Source organism: Macadamia integrifolia, chromosome 6 (genome assembly GCF_013358625.1).
Source record: "Macadamia integrifolia cultivar HAES 741 chromosome 6, SCU_Mint_v3, whole genome shotgun sequence".
In the NCBI taxonomy this organism is placed as follows: domain Eukaryota; kingdom Viridiplantae; phylum Streptophyta; class Magnoliopsida; order Proteales; family Proteaceae; genus Macadamia; species Macadamia integrifolia.
Window position 1 is genome coordinate 20,444,929 of NC_056562.1, and position 25,360 is coordinate 20,470,288.

The 25,360-nt window shown below is 38.7% G+C and overlaps 1 protein-coding gene and 1 pseudogene across 1 annotated transcript; both read right to left on the bottom strand.

Annotated features, from left to right (window-relative positions):
* Positions 1-25,206, bottom strand: LOC122081625. The gene is made up of 3 exons (XM_042648808.1): positions 25,059-25,206; positions 2,233-2,312; positions 1-237 (listed from the first exon to the last, which is right to left on the bottom strand). The coding sequence occupies exons 1-3, from the start codon at positions 25,167-25,169 to the stop codon at positions 165-167; spliced, it is 264 nt and encodes an 87-aa protein (XP_042504742.1). The 5' UTR covers positions 25,170-25,206; the 3' UTR covers positions 1-164.
* Positions 188-2,222, bottom strand: LOC122081624 (annotated as a pseudogene).
* Positions 25,207-25,360: the final 154 nt, after the last annotated feature.

Consider the following 25,360-nt stretch of genomic DNA (forward strand, 5'->3'; position numbering starts at 1 on the left):
GAGAATGGAAAGTAATCACTTAATTGAATTCCAAGCAATACTCTCCCAACAGTGTCTTTTATTATGAATGTATACTACCAAAATAAAGGGGAAAAAAAAAAAAAGGTTCAGAATATAACTTTCACAATTTATGGATTTAAAACACTGACAACACTATAAATGCTTTACTCAAGTTTGATTTCTTCTCTTTTGGGGGGATCAAGCTGCAAATAGTGAAACGGCTCTGTGGGCTCCTCCCTGCAAAAAAAAAAAAAAAGAAAAAGAAAAAAAAGAAGAGAACATCAAGTGGTAATTAAGAATAGTGAAAAGGTTCTCTGAGCTGCCAGAGTAGAATGAAATCTGCTGCACCCCCCTAGGTCGGATGGGGAGAAAAAGATCTAAATCATTCAATCTGTTCACCATCGCATCTTTTTCTCCACTGCCGCTGAACCCTCTTTTACGCCCTCTTCCCCAGTTCACTGCTGCAGTCCACTGCCCCTTGAATCTCTCTCTCCTCAGCATAGACTCCTATGCAAGTTGCCCCATCGTCACTAGCCCCCTCCTCCCACTTCCCCTTCCAATACTGGCTAATGCACGGTCCCTGCTTGCAGTCTCCTTCAGATCCCCAGTTGCGGCCTCTGATCCCCGGCTGCAGACCCCTCCAATCTCCTCTTGCAGCTGCTTGGTGAGGAGAGCAGTAGAAAGCACAGGTGCCCTTCTTGTTGAAGGTGACTGCATAGGTCTCAACAGCGCCATTGAGAAGATCTTCCCCACTCATTGAGATGGCTGAAGCATCGATACCAGCTGGAATCTCATCCTTGTCGAACACTACATTGTGGGGGAACCCAGCATTGTTCTTGAAGGTGATCTTCCCTCAAGCGCTGGCAAGCATAGTGCAAACGCCAGCACCCATCGTCTCTGCACAGCAAGATCTCGGCCCCCATAGCATTGCTGGCAGGCATTGCACTTGTGCAGGTGGCCACACAACAGGCACTCCCACCTATTTCAGTGATGCCTTCACACCGTTGACCATGGGAGTAGGGGCAGACAACCTTTGTGGTGGTGCCTACTCTGTAGGTTGCTAGGGACTTTAGGCCGGTCAAGGATGGGAAAGCAGAGAGTGTGACACTGGCCATTGTGTTTGTTCTATTTTCTGAGGGAGGTTAATTTATGAAGCTCTTGGGTGTGGACTGCAGAGAAATCAAAATGCAGGAAGGGAAGGATTTTAATAAAGTTGAGTAGAGAAAGTGAGGTGGATATGAACACTCTGCTTTTGTGACTTGTGTTTGATGATTATGGATAGCAATGGAGGAGGTGAGGGCACACGGGTAGAAGGGGATGACGTGGTGGGAGAGCTAGTGGCAATGGGGGTGGTGATGGTGGAGGACGAGAGAGATGTGGAGGGTGCAGCAGCACTGTAGAGAGAGAGAGAGAGAGAGAGAGAGAGTGGCAGTCAGATTGAACGGTTTGGATCTTCCTCCCCCCCCCTCCCCCCGTGTTCCCCATCCAATGGTTAATAAACATGTTGGAGTAGGAAGGTGTGGGAGATTCCATTCCACCCTAGCAGCACGGAGAACCTTTTCCCTTGAGAATAAATCATAGCACAACTGAACATTTTCATATTATAAGAATTCCTTTTGACTTTTGTCAATTATGCAAAACCCATTTAGGCTAATAAACTAACTTCATTTAAAAAAAAAAAAAAGGAAAAAAAAAAAGGCACATTTCTGGGGAAAGTAAGGTGCTAATCTCCATCCCATATTTTGGAATGCAAAATACCCTCTTGTGATGGTTATATCAACTTTCAAAGTTGTTGCAGTTCAAAAGTACAATGCCAACAGTTTTGAAAAATACACAGCATGTAAGATGAACAAATTCAAGGACTGAAATTCATCCAGCTTATGGACTCAACTCACAGTCAATGAAGCTTCAAGCAAGCAAACCAACTTCTTTGGAAACTTCAATTGACCTTAGGTTACAAGCCATCTAAACACCACACAGCTGTGTGTTATAAATTGAAGTTCCAAGAGCATTGCTAGCGGGACCACAGAGTTCCTTATCTAGAGGACCCCCCAACATCTGATTGAGAACTTTCCAGTTCAAGGGCAGAGGTGGGAATTTCATCTTATTTTTCATTTAAAGCAGATACCATCACACCCAATCACATATGCAGGTCCTGTGGTTCTCTAAACAAATTCTGAAATTGTAAAATATTCTTTCAAATAAATACATGGTAAAGGAGCACAAGCATACCCTGGTTTCGAACGCATGCATTGCCAGAAGAGCTTGAAAGGACCTGGAACTGTTTTAAATGGATTCCCTTCAAAGCAAGCCTAGAGAATTTTCAAATAGCAAAGTGTTATCATAGAGACCAAAAAAGCATTAAAATACCCACACCCACACAACATTTGATGAAAATAATTACAATACAATACAATACAATGAAGAGATAATAAGACCGTCATAGGAGATGCATGTAAAAAGCTAGGGGAAGAAAATCTCGTGTACCCTGATACACACACAAACCAGTTTTAGAAGATGAAAACATTTCTTGAGCTTATTGGGGGGGGGGGGGGAATAAAATGCAAGTCTTATTGAAGGTCAAATATAACAAGTCTTCTCGGATCTCCACAAGCATCTTCATGGTTCAAATCCCATTATAAACATACTCAGTATTGCTTACCGCCACAGCCAGGATCAGAAGACACTATAATGAAGAGATGTGAAAAGAAATATGAAGATCAACAGCGCAAACGTAGGTTTTTCACTGCTCTTTTCCCCTACTCTGAACCCAATCATCATTATTTCAATAAAGAACACAGAGAATTTTTTTTTCACCGGGTATGAAGTGTTTTACGGTCAAGTAAAGCCTAGTGACAGATAAACCTCAGAGAAAATATCCAAAATATGAATATATTCAAGAAAATATAATGACATTGAGATCCAGTTTACATTGTTGAATCCAACATGAAATCTACCAAAGCAGACTAAATTCAATAATATATCCCAAAGGGAGTGGTGTTGGAGAAGAACAACAAACGAAGAGCTTCTCAGCTCTCCCCTATTTGTCGTCTCTCAAAATTTCTCTCCCTCCACTAAGATGAATCCCCACCCTTAGCCTGTATATCTCTCTTGTCTCCATAGTTGTTGCTTCTAACGTTCATATATCATTCTAGATCATTGCTTACTATAGTCAGATAAGAGGGAGGGGGGGGGGTGTGAAGAAGAATAAGAAGAGCAACCATCCTCTAGCAAATGCGTGAAAGCAATTTGAGTTTCCTTTGCTAGCGTAACAGTTTTTTTCCCCGTTTCTTTTCCCTCATGTTATATTTTGTTTGTTTTATTCTTAATACTTCTGTCAAGTCCCATCTACGTTGTCTCCATGGATTTTATTAGAATAAAAAAGAAGAGCCACACCAGCACAAATTACAACAAAAAAGGAAATGCCAAAGGCCCCAAAACCTGATTAAAATAAATTTACTTTCCCAAATGCAGATGCTGTTCTTCCAAACCCACTTCAACTAACTAGTCCAACAAAGAATTTGGATGGTTTCTACAGCCGGCTTCAGCTGGATCCAGAGGGTTAAGAACTAGCATTATGACTCATTAGCTGCCAATGAGGAGTCTCTCATAAGATTAAATGATGGAAGTAATTGGTGAGCACCACTACTAACCTTTAAGAGAGAGAAGTTGCCACCATAGTTGTTAGGGTGTGCCATGGTGAGCCATGGTGCCGGTCACCCACTAAGTGCTTAGGCATCGTCTAGGTGGGGGTGCAGTGGCAAGCCGAGTGTGATATTTCTACCAATGAACGGTATTAGTAGAAATACCAAGCTGAGTGTGATACTCCATGGAAAAAAGCGTAAAAATGCTTTATATCTAACAATTTATTCAAAAGAGCATAGTTGGGGCTTCTGTGGTACGAGAGTTGAGATGGTGAGTGTTCGACACCAACATCAATTTGTAACATGAGCTGGTGATGTTAATCAGGTATGCAGGTTCCACTTCTCCCTCCAACGCAGTTCCTTCTTTACCCTTCATATACAAACATCGCATATCTATGGATGTTTTTAGTGATTCCTTACTTGTGTTCAAATATGAAAAAGCTTACTCTTATTGGTATATCTAATCTCTCCTCTCTCTTAAGTCTCATAGTGTGCAGGATGCTTTGTGTTGTTAGTTCCTTGGTTGGTCATGTCTCTAATGAGCTTGGCCTTCCTATGTGTGGCCGCAATTGAAAAATTCCAAGAGTAATCAAGAGCCTTGCATAAGTCCAGCCCAGTTGGAGATGGTCATTGATAGAATGGGTCAAGACTTCAAAGGATTATTTATCAAGGACTTCACTGGATGAAATCTCTAGACTTGTGATTTTTCGTTCTATAATTTGTAAATCATGCAAATCCTAAGTATATATGTAAAGCGATTCTCACTCTAGACACCAAAGACACCTAACCCAAAAGACCTATACTGAACCATATTGGTATACCTTGTCTTAGGCATCTTTTGGCATTGTTCCTTCGGGAAAGACCTTGACTTGATTGGGAGCTTTTTAACTTAAAGAGTATATGATAAAACTGGCTAATATTTCAGAAGTTAAAAATCCACTTTTTTGCACAGCCCCTTGTGGGCTGCCAGTCGATGTAACCGATCGAGCGATTTCCCCCCTGATTGATGCTTTTTTATATCTATATTTAAGCTATTCTTAATAATTATTCTCAATAAACATACTAATAATGATGCAGATAAGTCACTTAAGGGCTTATTTTATTGGAAATAAGGCTTGGTAATGCGATACCGGGATTTAAAAAACCATGTTCAGTTCGCTTAATGGGCCCACCCAAATGAGAGAACTCAATAATCAAGATGCAGTGGCAGTATTATAAATAAACTGAAGTTATAAAGAGAGTAGCCGAGTTGTAAATAACCAGATTAACTAATGAGCTACTTGGGAGATGGGACTTAAGGGGAATTAGTAATTATTTAGTGGGAATAAACTAGGAAGCAAAATAGTAATATGGGATATGAGAGAATTAGAGGCAAAGAGAAAGGTATAACAGGAAATCAGAATAAAAGAGAACTAAACAGCAAACTCATGATTCTTCTTCAACCTTGCGTTAGAACCAGAAAGGGAGTGGAACTCCAATTAGTAGTCATGTTTGATTCGTCCTTCACCACTAATCTGCTCCACATGAGTTTCCAGGCATAGGAAGCTACTCTGAAACCCTTCTGCTCTCAAGCCCTAGCACCTCCAAAAGTCATCAACCAAGAGAGATATAACCTCCCGAACTCAGATCTGCGGGTAGCTTGAGAGAACATGAGTCGCAGGTTTCAGATCTCACAGTATACTCATCATCAAGCACTCATACCATAGGTATTAGGTTGCCTACAGGTAAGGAAGTAACCCAATAAACTTTAGCCCAAACCAACGAAGCACCAATGAGTTTGAAGTCACTGTCCAAGGCTGTAGGTACCACCCAAAAACAGGGAATGGGAAGACAAACTAGAAACGGAGGAGAAAAAGGAGGTGTTTCTCACAAAGGAGAGAAGAAGAAGAGGGGGGTGGGGGGGAAGAGAGCACACGCACAACAAGCCCACAGGCTACACAATTAGAACTCAACTTCAATTTATTCTTTCAATTCTCAAAACCTCCTCTCTAGAATCGTTTTACAGCCATTTAAAGAACTCATTGCATAAAATTGGAAACCAATTAAAAGATAGAAACTGCTCTAAAATAGAAACTAACTATTCCAAAAGGAACTACTTCTAAAACAAAACAGAATCAAATATACTATGATTGCTTCCCTAATTATCAACTACCAACTCTTGCCAGACCAGAATATCGATTTGGGTTGGTTGTGTCTTGGATTAGGCATCCATAGTGGGGTGGTTCGGTCCAGCAAAGCCAAGGTATCTGCATCACTTGGGTTGGGTTATGTAAGTGTTGGGCTTTCGATCTCATGGGTTTCTTTGTAATAGACTACTTTAATGTGCTTAAAATATAGCTCGAAAGGAAGAAAACGAGATTTACTTCATTAGTTTAGTTAGACTCTTGTTTTGAGTCAATTTCTTTCATTATTTTAGTTTCCTAGTCAGTTTATGTTATCTTATTAGTAACACCTTATTAGTAACAGATTGGATTAGGCTTTCATTTTTAGTGTTTTGAGTATTTTTTGAGTCTTCTATATAAGTTTGTAAGGGGCTACAACCTTGTACACGAATTTGATTGATGAGATTTTGACTTGAGCATTTTCTTTTGCTGCTGAGAAAGTATACATGCTGTGAGATTCAGTTATGGGCATGGTTTTAAGTATCGGTGCGTATCGTGCTATATCGGCCGATACATATCGGTATCGGTAGGCATTGGCATGATACATACGGATACGCTACAGGGAATTTTGGGCCCTCTTTTGTGTACCGGTGTATTGGTAGTACCGTATCGTGCCTTACTGATACGCACGATACTCTACGATACGAACTTTTGAAAACATGAAAATTCCCATGAGTATTGGTACGTATTGGTACCGTATCGACTGTATCGTACAGTATCGAACCGATACGGTACGATATGGCTACTTAACTATGAATGTGCCTTTTGTTGTTTGAAACAAACACTTCAAACTCTCACCAACAGTTTTCTATATTTCTCTTCTTTCTTACCCTTTGATTCACACACCTTTTTGGAGACTCAAATGGTAGATTGAAAGAAACATTGTGGAAGTGAATGGTTCAAAGAAGGAGAAAAACATAGTCTAAGAAGAACCTTGAACTTGAAAGTCTTGAATAGTAAGTTCTTGAATCTTTACTCACTTTTTTCAACTTTAACCTTAGATTTTCAAGTTTTTTTTATAAATCTAAGGTTCATCATACTTAGAATCACATTTTGTGCATCATTATTACATGAAATCATTGGATTTATAAGGATTTACACACTTTTTTCAAGAGAAAATGAGGGTTTCAATTTTTTTCAAATTTCTTAGATCTACTCATGCTCAATGGTTAAAAATGTTTAGATTTTTTACATGTTATGTAAAAACAAGTGTTCTACAACTTCCATGGAAAATTTTGATTTTTCTCAAAAAAATATATTTTGTTAAATTTTTTTATTCAGAAATTAATTAAAAAAAAAAAAATCCCAAAAAAAAAAATTTTTTTTTTTTTTTTTAGAAAATTTAGTTCATTCCTCTTAAAAATAATGTCATAACTTATAATTACTAAATACATGATTTCAAATAAAACCCACATTTTTCCCCAAAAAAGTGAAGGTTTCAAATTATTTTTTTATTTCTTAGATCTACTAAAATATATTGGTCCACACTTTGTTAATTTTTTATATGTTCTTTAAAAACATTTAATCTACAACTTCTATAAAAAAATTGATTTTTTCTAAACAGTTTGTATTTTTTATTTTTTTTTTAATTTCAAAAATTAATTAAAAAATAAGAAAAATACTAAAAAAATACAAATTTTTTTTTTTTAGAAAATTCAGTTCATTTTAGTTTAAAAAAATATATATAATTTACTTGGCCAATGACCATGATGTAAAATTAGATGCACAATTTTTTCCAAAAAAAATGTGCATTTCAAATTTATGTAAATTTGGAAAAATATAAAAAAATCTTTTTTTTTTCTTTGGATGCATCTCATTTTAGTTTCTAAAAAAAATGCTATTATGTACTAAATACAAAATCAATATATATGCATATTAAGATTCATTACGTATCTTTGTAGGAAGATGGCGCCTAAAGAACGGACTAGGGATATTGGATGGGCTACAACCGAGAAAGTATAAGGCAATAGGTTGTGTACAAAATGCAATTACTGTGACACTATCCACCTAGGAGGTGGAATTACTAGACATAAACAACATTTGGCTGGAGGATTTTCTAATGTTGCCAAATGTAACAAGTGCCTAGATAAAATAAGCAAAGCAATGAGGAAGAACTTAAGGGGAAGTAGAGATAAAGCAAAAAAAGCTGTTGAAGAAGATGATAGAATGGTTGAGAATCTAAGGGATCATGAGGATTATGAAGGATCTGATATGGAGGCAGAGGATGAAGATCAACAGCTTGCACGAGCGATACATATTTCAAGGGAGGAAGCAAAAGAAAAACAATGAATAGCAGAACAGCTGAGAAGAAGTCAATATGTAGGACCTAGGTGTGGTGGCCCGCTGATTTATGAACAAGGTTCTGGCTCTAGAAGTCATCCAAGTGTAGATATTGGAGGCACTATGAAGGGCATGTTTGACAAATTTGCCTCCAGTGGTAGAGGTAAGGGGAAAAGGAACCCAGAAATTAGAGATATGAGAGATGCACCCAAGGATTAAAGTATCGGTATCGGTCACCGTATCGGTCAGTCAAAATTAAGATACGTATCGGAGGGTATCGTATCGTATCGGAGATACGCTAAAGATACGCACATAATGGATAGGGAACACATTTTTATACACTTTTGCATAAAAAAATAGTTAAAAAAAGCTATATATAACATGTATAATGCATAAATACTTAAGTAGAGGGTATCGTATTGATAGACAAATATATTGAGTTGAAAATGTTCAAAATGATGAGGTTTGAGTTTCTTACAGTTTTTTCTTTCCTCATTGCCATTGCCACTATGATGAGTGCCGTGAAGAGTGTCGTGGTGGTTTAAATCCATGGCTAGGACCTTCTTCTTCAATAGGAGCAACTACGATGATATTCTGCACTTGTCGAATATAGGCACAATATTTACCCCAGTCGAAATATTTATGGTAGTGGGTCTCCCATTCATTGTAAAAAAATTAAATTTTTTTATAGAAGTTGTAGATTAAATGTTTTTAAATAACATATAAAAAATCAACAAAGTGTGGACCAATATATTTGAGTAGATCTAAGAAATTAAAAAAAAAATTTGAAACCCTCACTTTTTTGGGGGAAAAAATGTGGGTTTCATTTGAAATCATGTACTTAGTAATTATAAGTTATGACATTATTTTTAAGAGTTGAATGAACTAAATTTTCTGAAAAAAAAAAATTTGGGGATTTTTTTTTTAAATTAATTTCGGAATAAAAAAATTAAAAAATATATTTTTTTTTGAGAAAAATAAAAAATTTTCATGGAAGTTGTAGAACACTTGTTTTTACATAACATATAAAAAATCTAGAAAACTGTTGGTGAGAGTGTGAAGTGTTTGTTTCAAACAACAAAAAATTCACACTTAAGCAGCCGTATCGTACTGATACAGTATGATACGGCTCGATACTATACGATACCTTCGATACGTACCGATACTCAGGAATTTTCAGATTTTCAAAAGTTCGTATCGTACATATCGGTACCGATACGATACGGCACGATACGATACGCCGATACACAAAAAGAGGCCCAAAATTCACCGTAGCGTATCGGTATGTATCGTGCCGATGCCTATCGATACGGATACGTATCGGCCGATACGGCACGATACACACCGATACTTAAAACCATGGATGCACCATATAAACATCATGATGAAGAGTAACAAAAGATTGAAGAGGCTTTCCAACCAAAAACATTGAGTAAGAAAATTGAGAAAGCAATCTCTAGGTGGTTCCACAGTTCTATGATTCCACCTCACAAAACTAAAGATCCATACTTCAAGGCTATGGTCAAGGAGATTCAGACATGTGGGAAAAATGTGAAGACACCCACACCCCATGAAATTGCAGGGCCATACTTAGATACTATTGTGAAAGAGGTGGATGAATACATTGAAGAATTTAAATATAAATGGCCTGAATATGGAGTGACCATCATGTGTGATGGGTGCAGTAGACCGACGGGGATGTCCATCATCAATTTTCTGATATATTGTGATGGGAAAACAATATTCCATAAGTCTTTCAACGCATCCTCAGATATAAAGGACTTAATGTATTTGTTTAAATTAATGGATGAAGTTGTTCAGGAAGTTGGGCCAGATAATGTTGTCCAGGTTGTGACTGATAATGCCTCCAATTTCAAAAAGGCTGGTACTTTACTTATGGTGAAGTATCCCACCTTATACTGGACACCATGTGCAGCCCATTGTATTGATTTGATGTTCAAGGACATTGGTGAAATGAACAAAGTGCAGACATTGGTTTCTGATGCCAAGATGATCACCAACTTCATCTACAATCACGGCTGGGTGTTGGCATTGATGAGAAAGTACACAAAAGGTGACTTGGTGAGGCCTGCAGCAACAAGGTTTGCAACAAATTATACTGCACTTGATAGTATTCAAAAATGGAAGGAAGGGCTAGTTAAGTCATTCACCTCTAATGAGTGGTTCAGTAGTAGATATGCAACCACTGAAATTGAAAAAACTATTCAAGACCTAATCACCTTAACAAAGTTTTGGGAAATGATATACCGATTTACTAAGATTATGCAACCACTATTTGAGATACTTAAAGTAGTTGATGGTGATAAGGCACAGACGATGGGAAATATAGTGCATTGTATGGAAGTTGTCAAACAAAAGATAGAAGAGGAGAACCCAAAGTCATTTAAGGCATTTTTGAAGATTATAAATCGTTGATGGGAAAATAATTTGGTTCAAGACCTTCATCGGGCAGGTATTTTCTCAATTAAATTTATAAGTTACTTTATTAGTAATTTAATATATTTAATCGTTAACAATAAGTGATATGTAACAATGTCAATGTGCCGCCTATTATTTGAATCCGGATCAACACTACAAGAACAATTTAAGGTTTAGGAAAGATTTGATGGAATCTTTGAAGGATGTTATCAACAAGTTAACTCCTAATATTGATTCGGCTAAAGATGCAGTTGAAGAGGTTAGTAGTCTATTAAACTTACATATTGAATCATTGATTAATATTTAATACATTGAGTGGCATATTAATATGTTAATACATGTATAGGTGAAGTACTTCCGAGAGACCACTCAAAGGTTTGCTGATCATTTAGCTATCCGTGCTAGAGAAACACAATGCCCTGGTAATTTAGGCTTAATCAACTATCCTTGTATTTCAAATTCCTAATGTTGCAATTACCTTTGTACTACAACTGATTGGTGGATGAACTATGGATGGAGCGCTCCAAACTTGAGGCCAATCGCAATGAAAATATTATCATGCACGGCATCCTCAAGTGGTTGCGAACGTAACTGGAGTACGTTCGGATTGATACACACAAAACCTCGGAATCGTCTGAGTTATGAGAAGCTGGAGAAGATAGTGTATGTGCACTACAACATGAAATTGAAGATGAAATATTTAGAGTTGGAGAAATCAAGGGATGATATTGATGTCAACCCAATTGACATCACCCATATACTCGACGAGGAAGATCCAGTTAGGGGATGGATTGAGGAGACTGAAAATGTTTTAGTGTTGGACAAATTATCTGAAGATCGACGAGAAACCACACCTGATCCCATTATAGATGACCTCATTAGAGATATAAATGAAGATTTTAAAAAAATTGTTGATGATGAAACCCAAACACCATCAGCTATGGAAGAGGATGATGATAGCTCCAATGATGGCGATATTAGGAGGACGAGATCAGGTGCTACATATAGTGTAACTCAACCAGATAGTTATGATGATGATGATGATCAAGACAAGGATGGTGCTACTGCTGTTGATGATGATGATGATTATGATGATGGTAATGATGATGATGATGGTGGTGGTGGTGATGGTGGTGGTGGTGGTGGCCAAACTTATATACCACTACATTTCACAGAGGAGGTTGCATTTACACATGCAATCCAAGATAACCATCATGGTGCTCGCACACAACCAAAGTCTTATAGTCCGGGGCGTAGGCGATCCCACAATCCGAGTGCTACTGATGCATTGATGAGTAGCATGGAGTCAATGTGCATTAGTTCAGATCTTGTTGATTCCTCATCCGGACATGGACACCATGAATCTTCAGATGCATCTTTAGCCTATGGATATGGGACTTATGCAGAACAATCATTTGCCAATCCAGAGCAGTACAGAAGTTCAGATCATGCTGGTTCCTCATCTGGACACGGACATGGACACCATGTATCTTCGGGTGCTTCTTCAGGTTATGGATATGGGACTTATGCAGGACCAACACTGGCCACTCCTGAGCAGTATAGAAGATTCTACAATGAATGGGAGACCCACTACCATAAATATTTCGACTGGGGTAAATATTGTGCCTATATTCGACAAGTGCAGAACATCGTAGTTGCTCCTATTGAAGAAGAAGGTCCTAGCTAAGGATTTGAACCACCACGACACTCTTCATGGCACTCATCACAGTGACAATGGCAATGAGGAAAGAAAAAACTGTAAGAAACTTAAACCTCATCATTTTGAACATTTTCAACTCAATATATTTGTCTATCAATACGATACCCTCTATTTAAGTATTTATGCATTCTACATGTTATATATAACTTTTTTTAACTGTTTTTTAATGTAAAAGTGTATAAAAATGTGTTCCCTATCCATTTATGCACGTATCTTTTGCGTATCTCCGATACGATGCGATACACTCCGATACCGATACCGATACTTTAATCCTTGGTTAAGGGTGGGAAATCCTTGGAGGTTGGTGAGATTATGGTTCTTGTTGGTGGGAAGCCATAGTTATCATTCTTCTCTCTCTAGTTCTTGTTATGGTACTGCTATATTGTTTTCTGCAATTCTGTCCATCTTTTATGTCTGCGATTCACTAGTTCACTTAGCAATAGATTGCTGAATGATTTAAGTTCTGTTTTCTGCAATCCTCCATTAAAGCAGATCTTCCCATTGGACTAACCAGGGATTTTCAGCAAGGGTTTCTTTCACTAATAGGAGAAATTAACCTGAATTTCAGGTTCATCTGATTGCTGGATTTTGTTCTATTATTTCGTAAAAAACCTACTTGCGTATCTCCAAGGATTAACGTATCGGTATCGGTCAAGTAATTTTAAGAGACGTATTAGAGTGTATCATATCGTATCAGAGATACGCAAGATAAGCTAAAGATAAGCATATAAATAGACAAGATACAAATGGTCGTACACTTTTGTATTAAAAAATAAGCAACATATAACATGTATTATGCATAAACATTAAAATAGAGAACACCGTATTGAGAGATAAGTGCATTCAATTGAAATTCTTATAAAGGATGAGGTTTCTTACATGTAGTATAAGTCTATTGTTGACTTTTTGAGAAATTTTAAAACCTATAAACATATTGATGCAATGTTTTAGTTTGTTTTACCTAAATCTACTCAAACATAGCAAAAAATAGAAGTAAAATATGGTTTTACCAAAAAAATTTGAGTTTTTTCAACTTACCTGTTTTGTGCTATGTTTAGATTCAATGGATGATTTTTTATACTTCAATCCTTTAAACATTAGTTTGATTGCATGTTTTGGATTGTATTCTATGAATGTTTCATAACCATAAGTTCAAGAAATGAAAGGGAGATCCATTGTGCAGTTGTGCTTCAAATTTTGAAAACTTAAGTACAGCCAGCAAGAACAGGCTTTGTTTCAAAAGTGAAATGGGTTTTGTAGACACGTATCTTAAGTATCGGTATATATCGATATGTATTAGCTGTGTATCGATCCATATCATATTGATACATTAAGATAGACTGCATTTTAAAAAATAGTGTATTGTATCGGTATCGACCAATACCGATATGTATTGGCCATATGATACGATACGAACCGATACTTTAAACCTTGATTGTACAGCCGACTATAATGTATGGGGCTGAATGTTGGGCAGTTAAGAAGCATTAAATAGAGAAGCTATATGTAGCAGAGATGAGGTTGTTAAGATGGATGTGTGGCAAAACTAGGAAGGATAAAGTAAATAATGAACGTATTAGAGATGATTTGGGAATTGCCCCGACTATTGACAAACTTTGAGAAAGTCATTTGAGGTGGTATGACCATGTTTAGTAGATGACTGATCAGATTTTGATTGAAGGAGTTACAAGAGCTAGGGGCAGCAGGCCCAAAATGACCATAGGAGAAATTGTAAGTAATTACATATATAGTCTTGGTCTTGTCCCAAGTATGACCTCGGATAGAGCCTATTGGAGGGAAAGGATCCATGTAACTAAGATTCTCTTGACTTATTGGGACGTGCCTCTTTCCTCTTACTTTCATCTTTTATAAAAGCTGAAGTAAGGAAATATGCATGATTTGCTGTGGAAGAAACTCTGTCATATAATTGACTATCCCAAGAAATTGTTGAACCTGATTTTTTGTTAGAAGGCCATCTGGAAACAACTGTAAAGAAGTTGCAATATGAGGCTGCAGCTTATATTGCCCTTTTGAGATGGTCACTCCGAGAAAATCAATTGTAGGGATGCCAATTTGCATCTTCTTATAGATTTGGGTTTAGCCCTTTTCTTTCTCCCTCAAAACCGGCATATTAGGAGAAGGCGCCAAGGGACTTAAGTATAGACCGCGGATGGGATCCACGAGCGATGTGGGACTAAACTCCTTACGCAGGAGATAGACGTGCACTCACTCTCCCCCGGTCTGCCCGGCTCTGATACCAGATCTGGGTTTAGCTCTTTTCTTTCTCCCTCAAAACCGGCTTATCAGAAGAAGGCACCCAGGGACTTAAGTATAGACCGCGGACGGGATCCACGAGCGATGTGGGACTAAACTCCTTAAGCAGGAGATAGGCGCGCACTCACTCTTGAATCATGGTTTTCGCCATGTTTGGAAGGTCAAATCTCCAATCCATGCTTCCGAACAATCTTCTGAAATTTCTCAGGCAGAAGCTGCTCTGAATTGGCAAGCAGAGAATGCCATTGTCCAGAATCAATATCTAGAAAGAATTTTGGTCCAAACACAGCAAACCCATGGTACTTTAATTCATCATGATCACTTTCTACAGTCTTTACGACGAGAAATTGATCAGGTTCATACTGAACTTGCTGGAATTGCCTCTAGTGTTGTTGATACTACTATAGCTTTTGCCCTTATTGGACAAAAGGAGAAGCATCTCCGATATCTTGAAGCCCAACTGCAACAGATACAGCGGTCACAACCTCCGTCTTTTGCTTCAAGTCGGCAGCAACCGCTTCCAGTAACAGTTCCAAGCTTCATTCCTCAAGATCCTTTTGCCATATATGCCTCTCCTGCTCCACCAGTTGTCTCCTCTCCAAGGACTTTTCCTACTGAAGAATTGAAAGAACTTCAGAGACAACAACGTGCTCTTCCTAAAAGAACACGAGCAACCAGAGGTCATGCCCGTGGTAGACTTCCACCAGCATGGACATCCACTACCGCACTTATGGATCTTAGTGACTATGAAGACGAATTTACAGATGCCCTACCAGCACCACCTCCATTCACCCCTTATCCTATGCCTGTCCCATACCTAGCACCACCACCACTAGTACCACATGTGTCAAACCCACTACCCAGTTCTCAGGCTATTACATCATCTACCCCTGCATCTACTCAACCACCTAAATCCATTTATACCATTGTTTCCCCCTCAGAAAATCTTTTATCTGAGTATCTTACAAACCTTACCATCACAGATCCTCTACCTTCTTTGATGAATGAAGGACCATACCATGCGGCACCTCATGTTTCAGAAATGGACGATGATCCTGAAATACAGAATCTCGAGGATCCACCTAGACCTCCGACTGTCCCACCTACACCTTTTACCCCATATCAAAACCAGGACCCTAAACAATTTTTCACTCTAGATGATATTCCTGTTCCTAAATGGGCATCATGAATTGCAGACGTTCATGCATGGATCAATGCAGAATTACTTCATGAAGGAGCTTCCACTGTCACTGTCTTGTCCAAGTTTGTTGCAAGACTCCAAGGAAAACTCAGGGAATGGTATTTAGCTCTTGGTCCTTATAGACAACTGCAACTTGTGCAACTTACTGAGAGCCAATTTATTACCACTCTCTATCAAGAGTTTCTCGGCCCAGTTTCAAATGATCTTTCCAAGGCCCGTGATGAATTCCTCCAAATAAAGTGTTGCTCTCTGCTCAGACCAGATCTTGACAAACATTTCTCAAGAATGACTGACCGATTTCATAAAATCAGTGGTATTGATGATGAAAATCTAAAGCAGGTTTTCTTGAACTCTCTCCCAGAGCCTCTTGGCACAGATACACAGCAATTTTTGAGAAACCAGAATATTCTTTTAGCCTCTTGCACCATTGGCTCTCTTTACAGCTATGCACTCACTGCCCTTGATAAGCTTTGCAACATCAAAAAGGTCTGGAAAGATTTACAAGATCATTCTGATAAGGTTTCCTCAGCCTGTGATACTTCTTATCTCAAAATTAAGTGCGAAGGTGATAAATCTTATGATTGTTATACCAAGAAGTCTTCTCACCACAGAAGGTTTCCACCTTTTTCTCACCATCAGAAATGGAAACCAAAGAAGAAATTCTCCTTCCGATCTCCAAAATTTAAAAAAAAATGGAGATTCCTCAAGAAAAAGTAATACTGGGGAAAAAACAAGTCCACTGCTTGTTATGTCTATGGAAAAAGTGGACATTTTGCCAAAAATTGTCCCATGTCTCGCAAGAAAGATAAGGTCATGCACATGCTATCTTCTCTTCACCATGAAGATCTTCAAGATGCGGACCTCGAATCTTTATACTCTCTTGATGAAGCCCCTATAGATCTTTCCCTATTTGCTATTGATTTTTCAGCTATAGACTCAGACTCAGACCCAGAGTCTTCTCTCTCCGAGTCCGAGGAATTTGATCCCCTCTACCAAGTGATCCCTTTCCTTTCCCCTTCCTAGACCAGCCTCCACCCTTCTCTTCTCCCATGCCAGGTTGTTTCTCTCCCCCATGTCTCGGTCCAAATAATCCCTGAACCTTATGCCAAACCTATAAAACTCATTGCCTTCTTAGATACAGGAACTGCTACAACAATTTTGAACCCAAAAGTCCTCCCCAAAACCTTTTGGAAAACTCAGGATCCACCCCTACCTTTTCTTGCAGCTAATGGTGAGATATTCCATATCCATTTAGTGTCTAAACATCCCATAAGAATCCAACTTCTTCCTACTTTGTCTTTGAACCATACTATTTTAGGAACCCATTTTCCAGGCAAAGACCTCATCATAGGTTTTGATGTTCTCAGCCATCTCCCTCTCCGATGGACTCCCCAAGGACTTGTGTATAAATAACATCTTTTTCCCTGGTTTCCTATTTCTAACCTCTTTTTTGCAGGTGTTTGAAGAAATCAAAGCCCACATTCTTTCAACATCATGTGCAGAATTTCATTTGGATTTTCTCACCATATGTTCCCCTCCTTTATGGCAGAACTCTGACTTCTTCATTCAACTTCCTTTCAAAAGGAATGAGGACATAAATCCAACAAAAGCCAGCCATCCAGGACTAAACCCAGATCATCTTTCATTAGCTGTTCAAGAGATTCAGCAATTACAGTCCCAAGGTCTTTTAGAACCTACTCTTTCTCCATGGGCATGCCAAGCTTTTTATGTTAACAAACGAGCAGAACAAGTTCATGGAAAATTAAGAATGGTAATTAATTATCGGCCATTAAATTTCTTCTTGGCTGATGAGAAATTTCCACTTCCGACTCGCCCGGCTTTGCTCCTCCTGTTAGCCCATGCCACTGTCTTCTCCAAGTTTGACCTTAAAGCAGGTTTTTGGCAACTTAGAATTGTTCCAGAGGACAGACCAAAGACAACTTTTTGCATTTCCGGCTACCATTTACAATGGACAGTAATGCCTTTTGGTCTAAAGACAGCTCCATCTATCTTCCAAAGAGCCATGATGAAGATCTTTGCTCCCATCCAAGACCATGCTCTTATATACATTGATGATATTCTTCTATTCTCTATAGATGAGACAGCTCATCTGCGGCTTCTCCACCAATTTCATCAAATTGTTTAAGATTATGGTCTTATGTTCTCTCTTAAGTAGATGCAAATTGGTGTCCCTACAATTGATTTTCTCGGAGTGACCATCTCAAAAGGGCAATATAAGCTGTAACCTCATATTGCAACTTCTTTACAGTTGTTTCCAGATGGCCCTCTAACAAAAAATCAGGTTCAACAATTTCTTGGGATAGTCAATTATATGACAGAGTTTCTTCCACAGCAAATCATGCATACTTCTTTACTTCATCAGCTTTTGCGCAAAAAAGCCCCTCCTTGGTCTTCTGCTCATACGTCGGCAGTTCAAGCTCTAAATAAACTTTATGAGAACCTCCCCACTCTCCAGATCCCTTCTACTGGAAAAAGAATTTTACAAACAGATGCCAGTGATACTCACTGGGGTGCAGTTCTCCTTGAAGAACAGACTCCACATCCCAAAAGAACTATTTGTGGTTACAAGAGTAGTTCTTTCAAGCCTTCTGAAGCATATTATCATTCTACCGTTAAAGAAATCCTAGAAGTCAAGCGTGGCATAGAAAAATTTCAATTTCATCTTATTGGCCATAAGTTTCTCGTTGAACTCAACATGTCAAGTTTTCCACGCATGTTTGAATTTCGACAGAAGATTCTTCCTCAAGCACAACTTCTCTGATGGGCTTATTGGTTCTCCCAATGGTCATTTGATCTTAAGCACATAACAGGAAAAGAAAATGTTTTTGGCAGATTTCCTCTCCCGGCCTACCTCAACCTTTGCCATCATGTCTTCACTGTTCCCCATAACCCCTGGTGCCTCTACCTCTCAATCTCCACCTCCTGGTCATAACCTTTGCTCCTCTCTTCCACTTAACCTTCCGTATGAAATCCTACAAGATCTAACCCTAAGAACGATAGTTGTCACGGCGCCAAGGCAAACCAAGGCGGTGGAGGGTTGTCTAAGCGCTTAGGCGAGAAGGCGCCCGCCTTAAGGCGAACTAGGCGAACAAGTGTTATTTTTTATTTTTCCTATTTTCTAACATTATTTAGTAAGTTATATATACTTTGTATCATAAAAAATCAAGATTAAGCAATATCAAGTCATTAAAAATCAACATTTAGCCACATCAAATCATAAAAAATTACCATTAAGTCATATTAAGTTATAAAAAATCAACATTTACAAAAATGTTCTTATTCTATAATAAGTTTGACTGGTCAAATGATTTTATTTTTACATGAGACTTTTTGTATTAGTTATAATATAAAACCAGCTTTCTAATAAGTCTAAGATTACTTAAATCTGAGTTGCAATGACAAAGTTATGCTTCAGTCAAACTTATTTTTAAGTGCGCGAATACTGTTAAAATCGCCTGAATGAAAATAATTTTATGAATATCAAAACAAAATATTTTTTTACCGGACTTTTGGTTTTTAGCAATGTTTTAACATGATAGAATTTATAAAATTTTCATAATTGAGAAAAACCCTAGTATTTAAAAGTTGAAAATCGTCCCTATAACCAAAATCCAGTTTTTGTTCTTGGACTGGGGGGTTGACTTTTTATCCTTTTGGAATTTGATTTTTAAACTATTTTTATTGGATTCAAATAGGGGGTATTTGCTTATTTATGAATAATATCTTAAGTAAATGAACATTTACTTGAATGATATTTGGCATAAATAAGAGCCGAAACACAAGGCAACATGCAGTGCAACAAGGTGGCTGTCGCCTAGGCCCCCAGGAAAACCGCCTGGACGCCTAGGCGTCGCCTATACTAAGAACAGTTATTTCTTACAGCAAAACCACAGCAATCCAACTCCTCGAAGTCTCTCTTCGCCGAGAAGGATTACCTTTCCCTGGCCTTTCCTACCATCCAGACTACCCGTACCTTACCCTGTTTGCTTTCACTACCTTACATTAATTACAAGACCTCCCCCTAATTTACAAATGTATATTTTGGCACCTCTGCTCAGTCCACACTATTGCCCTAAGCCTTCCCTTGAGCACCATCCATTGGTTTACCACCCGTTGGATGTTTCCCCATCGAGGTACTCCTAGACCTAACCTCACAATCCTCACCTTCCTACAGCTTTTTGCTCCCATAGACCATTGGTTTAATCTCTTCTCCTCCCATCTCCCGGACACTACGGAAGAGCACCCAAACCAACACCATATTACCATCCTTTTCTATCGGCCACCTCTCATCCATCAAACCATTGAAAACCAACAACCCTGCCATTATATTCATTACAATCCTGATTTTCACGTAATCAACATCAAGGAAAGTGAGTGCGCATCTATCTCCTGCGTAAGGAGTTTTGTCCCACATCGCTCCTGGATCCCATCCACGGTCTACACTTAAGTCCCTGAGCGCCTTCTCCTGATAAGCCAGTTTTGAGGGAGAAAGAAAAGGGCTAAACCCAGATCTAGTATCAGAGCCGGGCGGACCGAGGGAGAGTGAGTGCACGTCTATCTCTTGCGTAAGGAGTTTAGTCCCACATCGCTCGTGGACCCCGTCCGCAGTCTATACTTAAGTCCCTGGGCGCCTTCTCCTGATAAGCCGGTTTTGAGGGAGAAAGAAAAGGGCTAAACCCAGGTCTTTTTTTTTTTTTTTTGTTACCCAACACAAAACACCCTTGGGATCGGATGTCTTTCATTCATTCATAAGGCTCTATATATAGAGCAAATACAAGAGCAAAGTAACATAGGATCCCAAACAAGTGGACCCCATAAAACAAGTGGACATGGGACACGTTACAATGCTTTAATAATACATAGGGACACGTTACAATGCTTTAATAATACACACTGCACACGCTGCACGAGGAGATAATATAATTCTCCTAAAAACAAAAAACCAAAAACAACCAACTTTAAGCAAACCCGAGATGATAAGTATGTGGGACCAACCACTAACTACTATCAGTACTATCGGAACTACTGGTTGGGTAATAGCTGCAGTGTCAATTAACCAGTCATTGTAGGCATCGAGTAGTTGGCCAATACGTGGATCAGTGAGTCTGCCTGTTTGATGGAGTTCCCATGCAGTATCAAGGCGGAGGAGAAGAGGAGCTGGGACTTAACTTGGGAGGATGTTATTAGCAGCGCACATGGTAGCCAAGAAAGATCTCCATTCATTTCTGTGTTGAACCCTAGTGGTAAAAAGATCATATGGCTTGATGTTGATTACGTGAAAATCATGATTGTAATGAATATAATGGCAGGTCGTTGGTTTTCAATGGTTTGATGGATGAGAGTAGGCCGATAGAAAAGGATGGTAATATGGTGTTGGTTTGGGTGCTCTTCCATAGTGTCCGGGAGATGGGAGGAGAAGAGATTAAACCAATGGTCTATGGGAGCAAAAAGTTGTAGGAAGGTGAGGATTGTGAGGTTAGGTCTAGGAGTACCTCGATGGGGAAACATCCAACGGGTGGTAAACCAATGGATGGTGCTCAAGGGAAGGCTTAGGGCAATAGTGTGGACTGAGCAGAGGTGCCAAAATATACATTTGTAAATTAGGGGGAGGTCTTGTAATTAATGTAAGGTAGTGAAAGAAAACAGGGTAAGGTACGGGTAGTCTGGATGGTAGGAAAGGCCAGGGAAAGGTAATCCTTCTCGGCGAAGAGAGACTTCGAGGAGTTGGATTGCTGTGGTTTTGCTGTAAGAAATAACTCTTCTTAGGGTTAGATCTTGTAAGATTTCATACGGAAGGTTAGGTGGAAGAGAGCAGCAAAGGTTATGGCCAGGAGGTGGAGATTGAGAGGTAAAGGCACCAGAGGTTATGGGGCAACAGTAAAGGTATGATGGCAAAGGTTGAGGTAGGCCGGGAGAGGAAATCTGCCAAAACATTTTCTTTTCCTGTTATGTGCTTAACATCAAATGACCATTGGGAGAATCACTGAGCCCATCGGAGAAGTTGTGCTTGAGGAAGAATCTTCTGTAGAAATTCAAGCATGCGTGGAAAACTTGACATGTCGAGTTCAATGAGAAACTTATGGCCAATAAGATGAAATTGGAATTTTTCTATGCCACGCTTAACTGCTAGGATTTCTTTAAAGGTAGAATGATAATGTGCTTCAGAAGGCTTGAAAGAACCACTCTTGTAACCACAAACAGTTCTTTTGGGATGTGGAGTCTGTTCTTCAAGGAGAACTGCACCCTAGTGAGTATCACTGGCATCTGTTTGTAAAATTCCTTTTCCAGTAGAAGGGATTTGGAGAGTGGGGAGGTTCTCAGAAAGTTTCTTCAGAGCTTAAACTGTCGACGTATGAGCAGAAGACCAAGGAGGGGCTTTTTTGCGCAAAAGCTGATGAAGTAATGGCGCCAAGGCGTTGGAAGTCCACCTAAGTGCTTAGGCGACAAGTCTCTTGCCTTAAGGCAAACAAGGAGACTAAGTGTTATTTTTTTATTTTCCCTCTTTTCTAACATTTTTTAGTATGATACATATATCTTGTATAAAAAAATCAACATTAAGCCACACCAAGTCATCAAAAATCAATAATAAGCCACATAAAAATCGACATTTAGAGAAAATTTCTGGTTCTACAATAAGTTTGATTGGTCCAATGACTTTATTTTCACATGAGACATTTTGAATTAGGTAGAGCACAAAGCTAGCTTTCCATCAAGTCTAAGATTCTTTAAATCTGATATCTAATGGCAAAGTTATGTTCCGGTAAAACTTATTTTAAAGTGCGCGAATTCCATTAAAATTTCCTAAATGAAAATAATAATTATTAAAACAAAAGATTATTTTACTAGAATTTTGACTTTTAGCAATGTTTTACTGTGATGAGACTTATGAAATTTTCAGAATTGAGAAAAACCCCAGTATTTGAAAGTTGAAAATCACCCGTGCAACTAAAAAATCAATTTTTATTCTTGGACCAGGGGGTTGACTTTTTATCCTTTTAGAATTTGATTTTTAACTATTTATATTGGATTCAAATAGGGGGTATTTGCTTATTTATGAATAATATCTTAAGTAAATGTATACATGATATTTGACATAAATAAGTGTTGCACCAGTGCAATAAGGCGACAGTCGCCCAGACTCTAACTAGGCTTCCTAGATGTTTAGCATTCACCTAGGGCTAGGAGACACCTTGACAACTATGATTTCATTTCTCATCTCTTCATTCCCCTTATTTGGTTTAGACTTCATTTTCCCCTATTTTGTTTTGTACGGATCTATGTAACCGACCCTATTAAGTTGGGATAAGGCTGAGTTTTTCGTTGTATGATTTATACCTAGGGTCCTATGAAACTGCTATAACATCATACATATCATGAGCTTGCTACTTGTTCATATAAAAAATTAATAACTCTACTTCAAAAATATCTTTTCTAACTCATATCATCTGATAAAGAGAGATAAAATTAGTACTCTACTAGGTAACAAGGGCAAATATAGGAAGAGTAAAGTCCTGAAACAGGATGGCAAAATGCCCAACATGGCACCTGCAGTGAAAATTATTATATAGCATAGCAAAGGCAAAATAAGGGCCATTGTCTGAAATGGAGACAACAATTGAGGTTGTTAAAAAGCAAGATTTTAATGCTGAAGTATTGGTAGTCTATCTTCAATCTTTACATTCAATATTCCACGGTATCTATAGGACTATTACGTGATTGGCATATCCATTTAAAGTTTAAGGGAAATTTCTCTAAGAGTGTTGTGCGACCAACTATGATGTATGGGGCGGAATGTTGGAAAATTAAGAAGTGCCATATAGAGAAGTTATGTGTAGCTGAGATGAGGATGTTAAGATGGATGTGCGGCAAAACTAGGAAGGATAAAGTAAGGAATCAACATATTAGAATTGACTTGGGAGTTACCTCGATCAATGACAAGCTCCATGAAAGTCGTTTGAGGTGGTATGACCATATTCAAAGGAGGCCTGAGGATGCCCCAGTAAGGAAGAATGATTTGATTTAATTTGAAGGAGTTAAAAGAGCAAAGGGCAAGCCTCAAATGACCATAGGCGAAGTGGTGACGAATGACGTGCATAGTCTCAGCCTTATTCCAAGTATGACCTTGGATGGCATGCATAGTCTCAGCCTTGTTCCAAGTATGACCTTGGATGGAGCCTATTGGAGGGCTAGGATCCATATTGCCGACCCCATTTAGCTAAGATTCTCCTGTCTGGTTGGGCTGCGTCTCTTTCCTCTTACTCTCATCTCTTATTTATTTATTTTTTTATGGAACCATGTAGCTGACCCCATTAAGTTGAAATAAGACTGAATTTTTGTTGTTATTGTAGTTGTATCTTCTTGCCAAAGCTCATATTAGAGACCACCATAAGATCCAAGAAATTTGGATAATTCATCATGTATGCCACCGAATAGCGGACCAAAAATGTTCCTTCTAGTCCAACAAAAAGACTCCACTAAGTCACCCAACTCTATCATAATCTAATGTGTATTTGATGGACAACTCATAGTCCTTTAAAATCATCATCCATGATCAAGAAATAAGAGGCATGCCCAAAAGGTGGGACTACCTTGAGCTTAGTCATCTTTTGTTAGAAGGCAAATGATGATCTGTCAAGTCTGTTCATGGGATGCTTTCACTATCTTTAGGAAATGAAGAGAAAATTTGTATTGAAGGACTTGCACTAAACCTCAAGGTCAGGAAGTGAAATCTGCAACTCAGATCAATTCAACTGTCATGATCAGATAAAAGTAGCTGTTTGAATTAAGATGGCCTACACCCAGTCTTATCACTATCACACTGAAACTCCATTCCAATGGACGCAATTAAAAGCCAGTATAACATATAAATCACTCCTCAACCTAGCCCATTAAATCCAACTTATTGGTGCACAAATTCAATTGGCATTAAGCTAAATTCCTCGCCCTCATAACACATTGACGCCACAAAAGCCACTTCAGTGGGAGGAGCACCCACTGCAGCAAAAGAATTAAAGAATTTGGGCTTCTCCTCAATCCTACTCATAGTTGAATACCTTAAAAGAATTTAAGGCTTCTCCTCAATACCTTAAAAGAATTTGAGGCTTCTCCTCAATCTTACAGAGAGTCAAAGAAATGAATGTTTAAAAAGTGATTAGCTGGTAAAAGATGGTGCTAATTCAAGTCGCTCTCTGTCAAATTCACAGAAAAATCTTAATGAAGACTTCCATGATCAAGGTATCCACCAAAAAAAAAAAAAAAGGATTCCTTATAGAAGTAGAACCAGTGGGTAATAGGGAGTCTCTCGTATAATGACATACCTGAATTACATCCTCAGCTCGATCATTACACCTATGTGCCTGAGGTTGGCGATTGTCTCCGTCGGGCATTCCCCATGGACTCTCTCTCCTTGGAACTGGTGTCGTACTCATCTTCCCTTCCTCCTCGCCTTCTCTTCACTACTACGGCCTACGGGACCGAGGAAGGGCTTTAGGGTCTCGGTTCGTCCAGTTTATGGAATCTGGAGTCTTAACTCCGCTGCACGTACGTGCACATTTCCACCACGCCACATCTTTGTCAATTGCATCCTGACCGTCCATCATAAATACTTGGGATAGTCCAC

Bases quoted from the DNA above. Each gene is read 5' to 3' on its own strand.
- LOC122081625 (XM_042648808.1), bottom strand. From the start codon at position 25,169: ATGAGTACGACACCAGTTCCAAGGAGAGAGAGTCCATGGGGAATGCCC. The intron at 2,313-25,058 runs GTATGTCATTAT...AAAATTCTCTAG, and splicing joins GAGCTGAGGATGTAATTCAG to GCTTGCTTTGAAGGGAATCC. The intron at 238-2,232 runs GTATGCTTGTGC...TTTTTTTTGCAG, and splicing joins TGCATGCGTTCGAAACCAGG to GGAGGAGCCCACAGAGCCGT.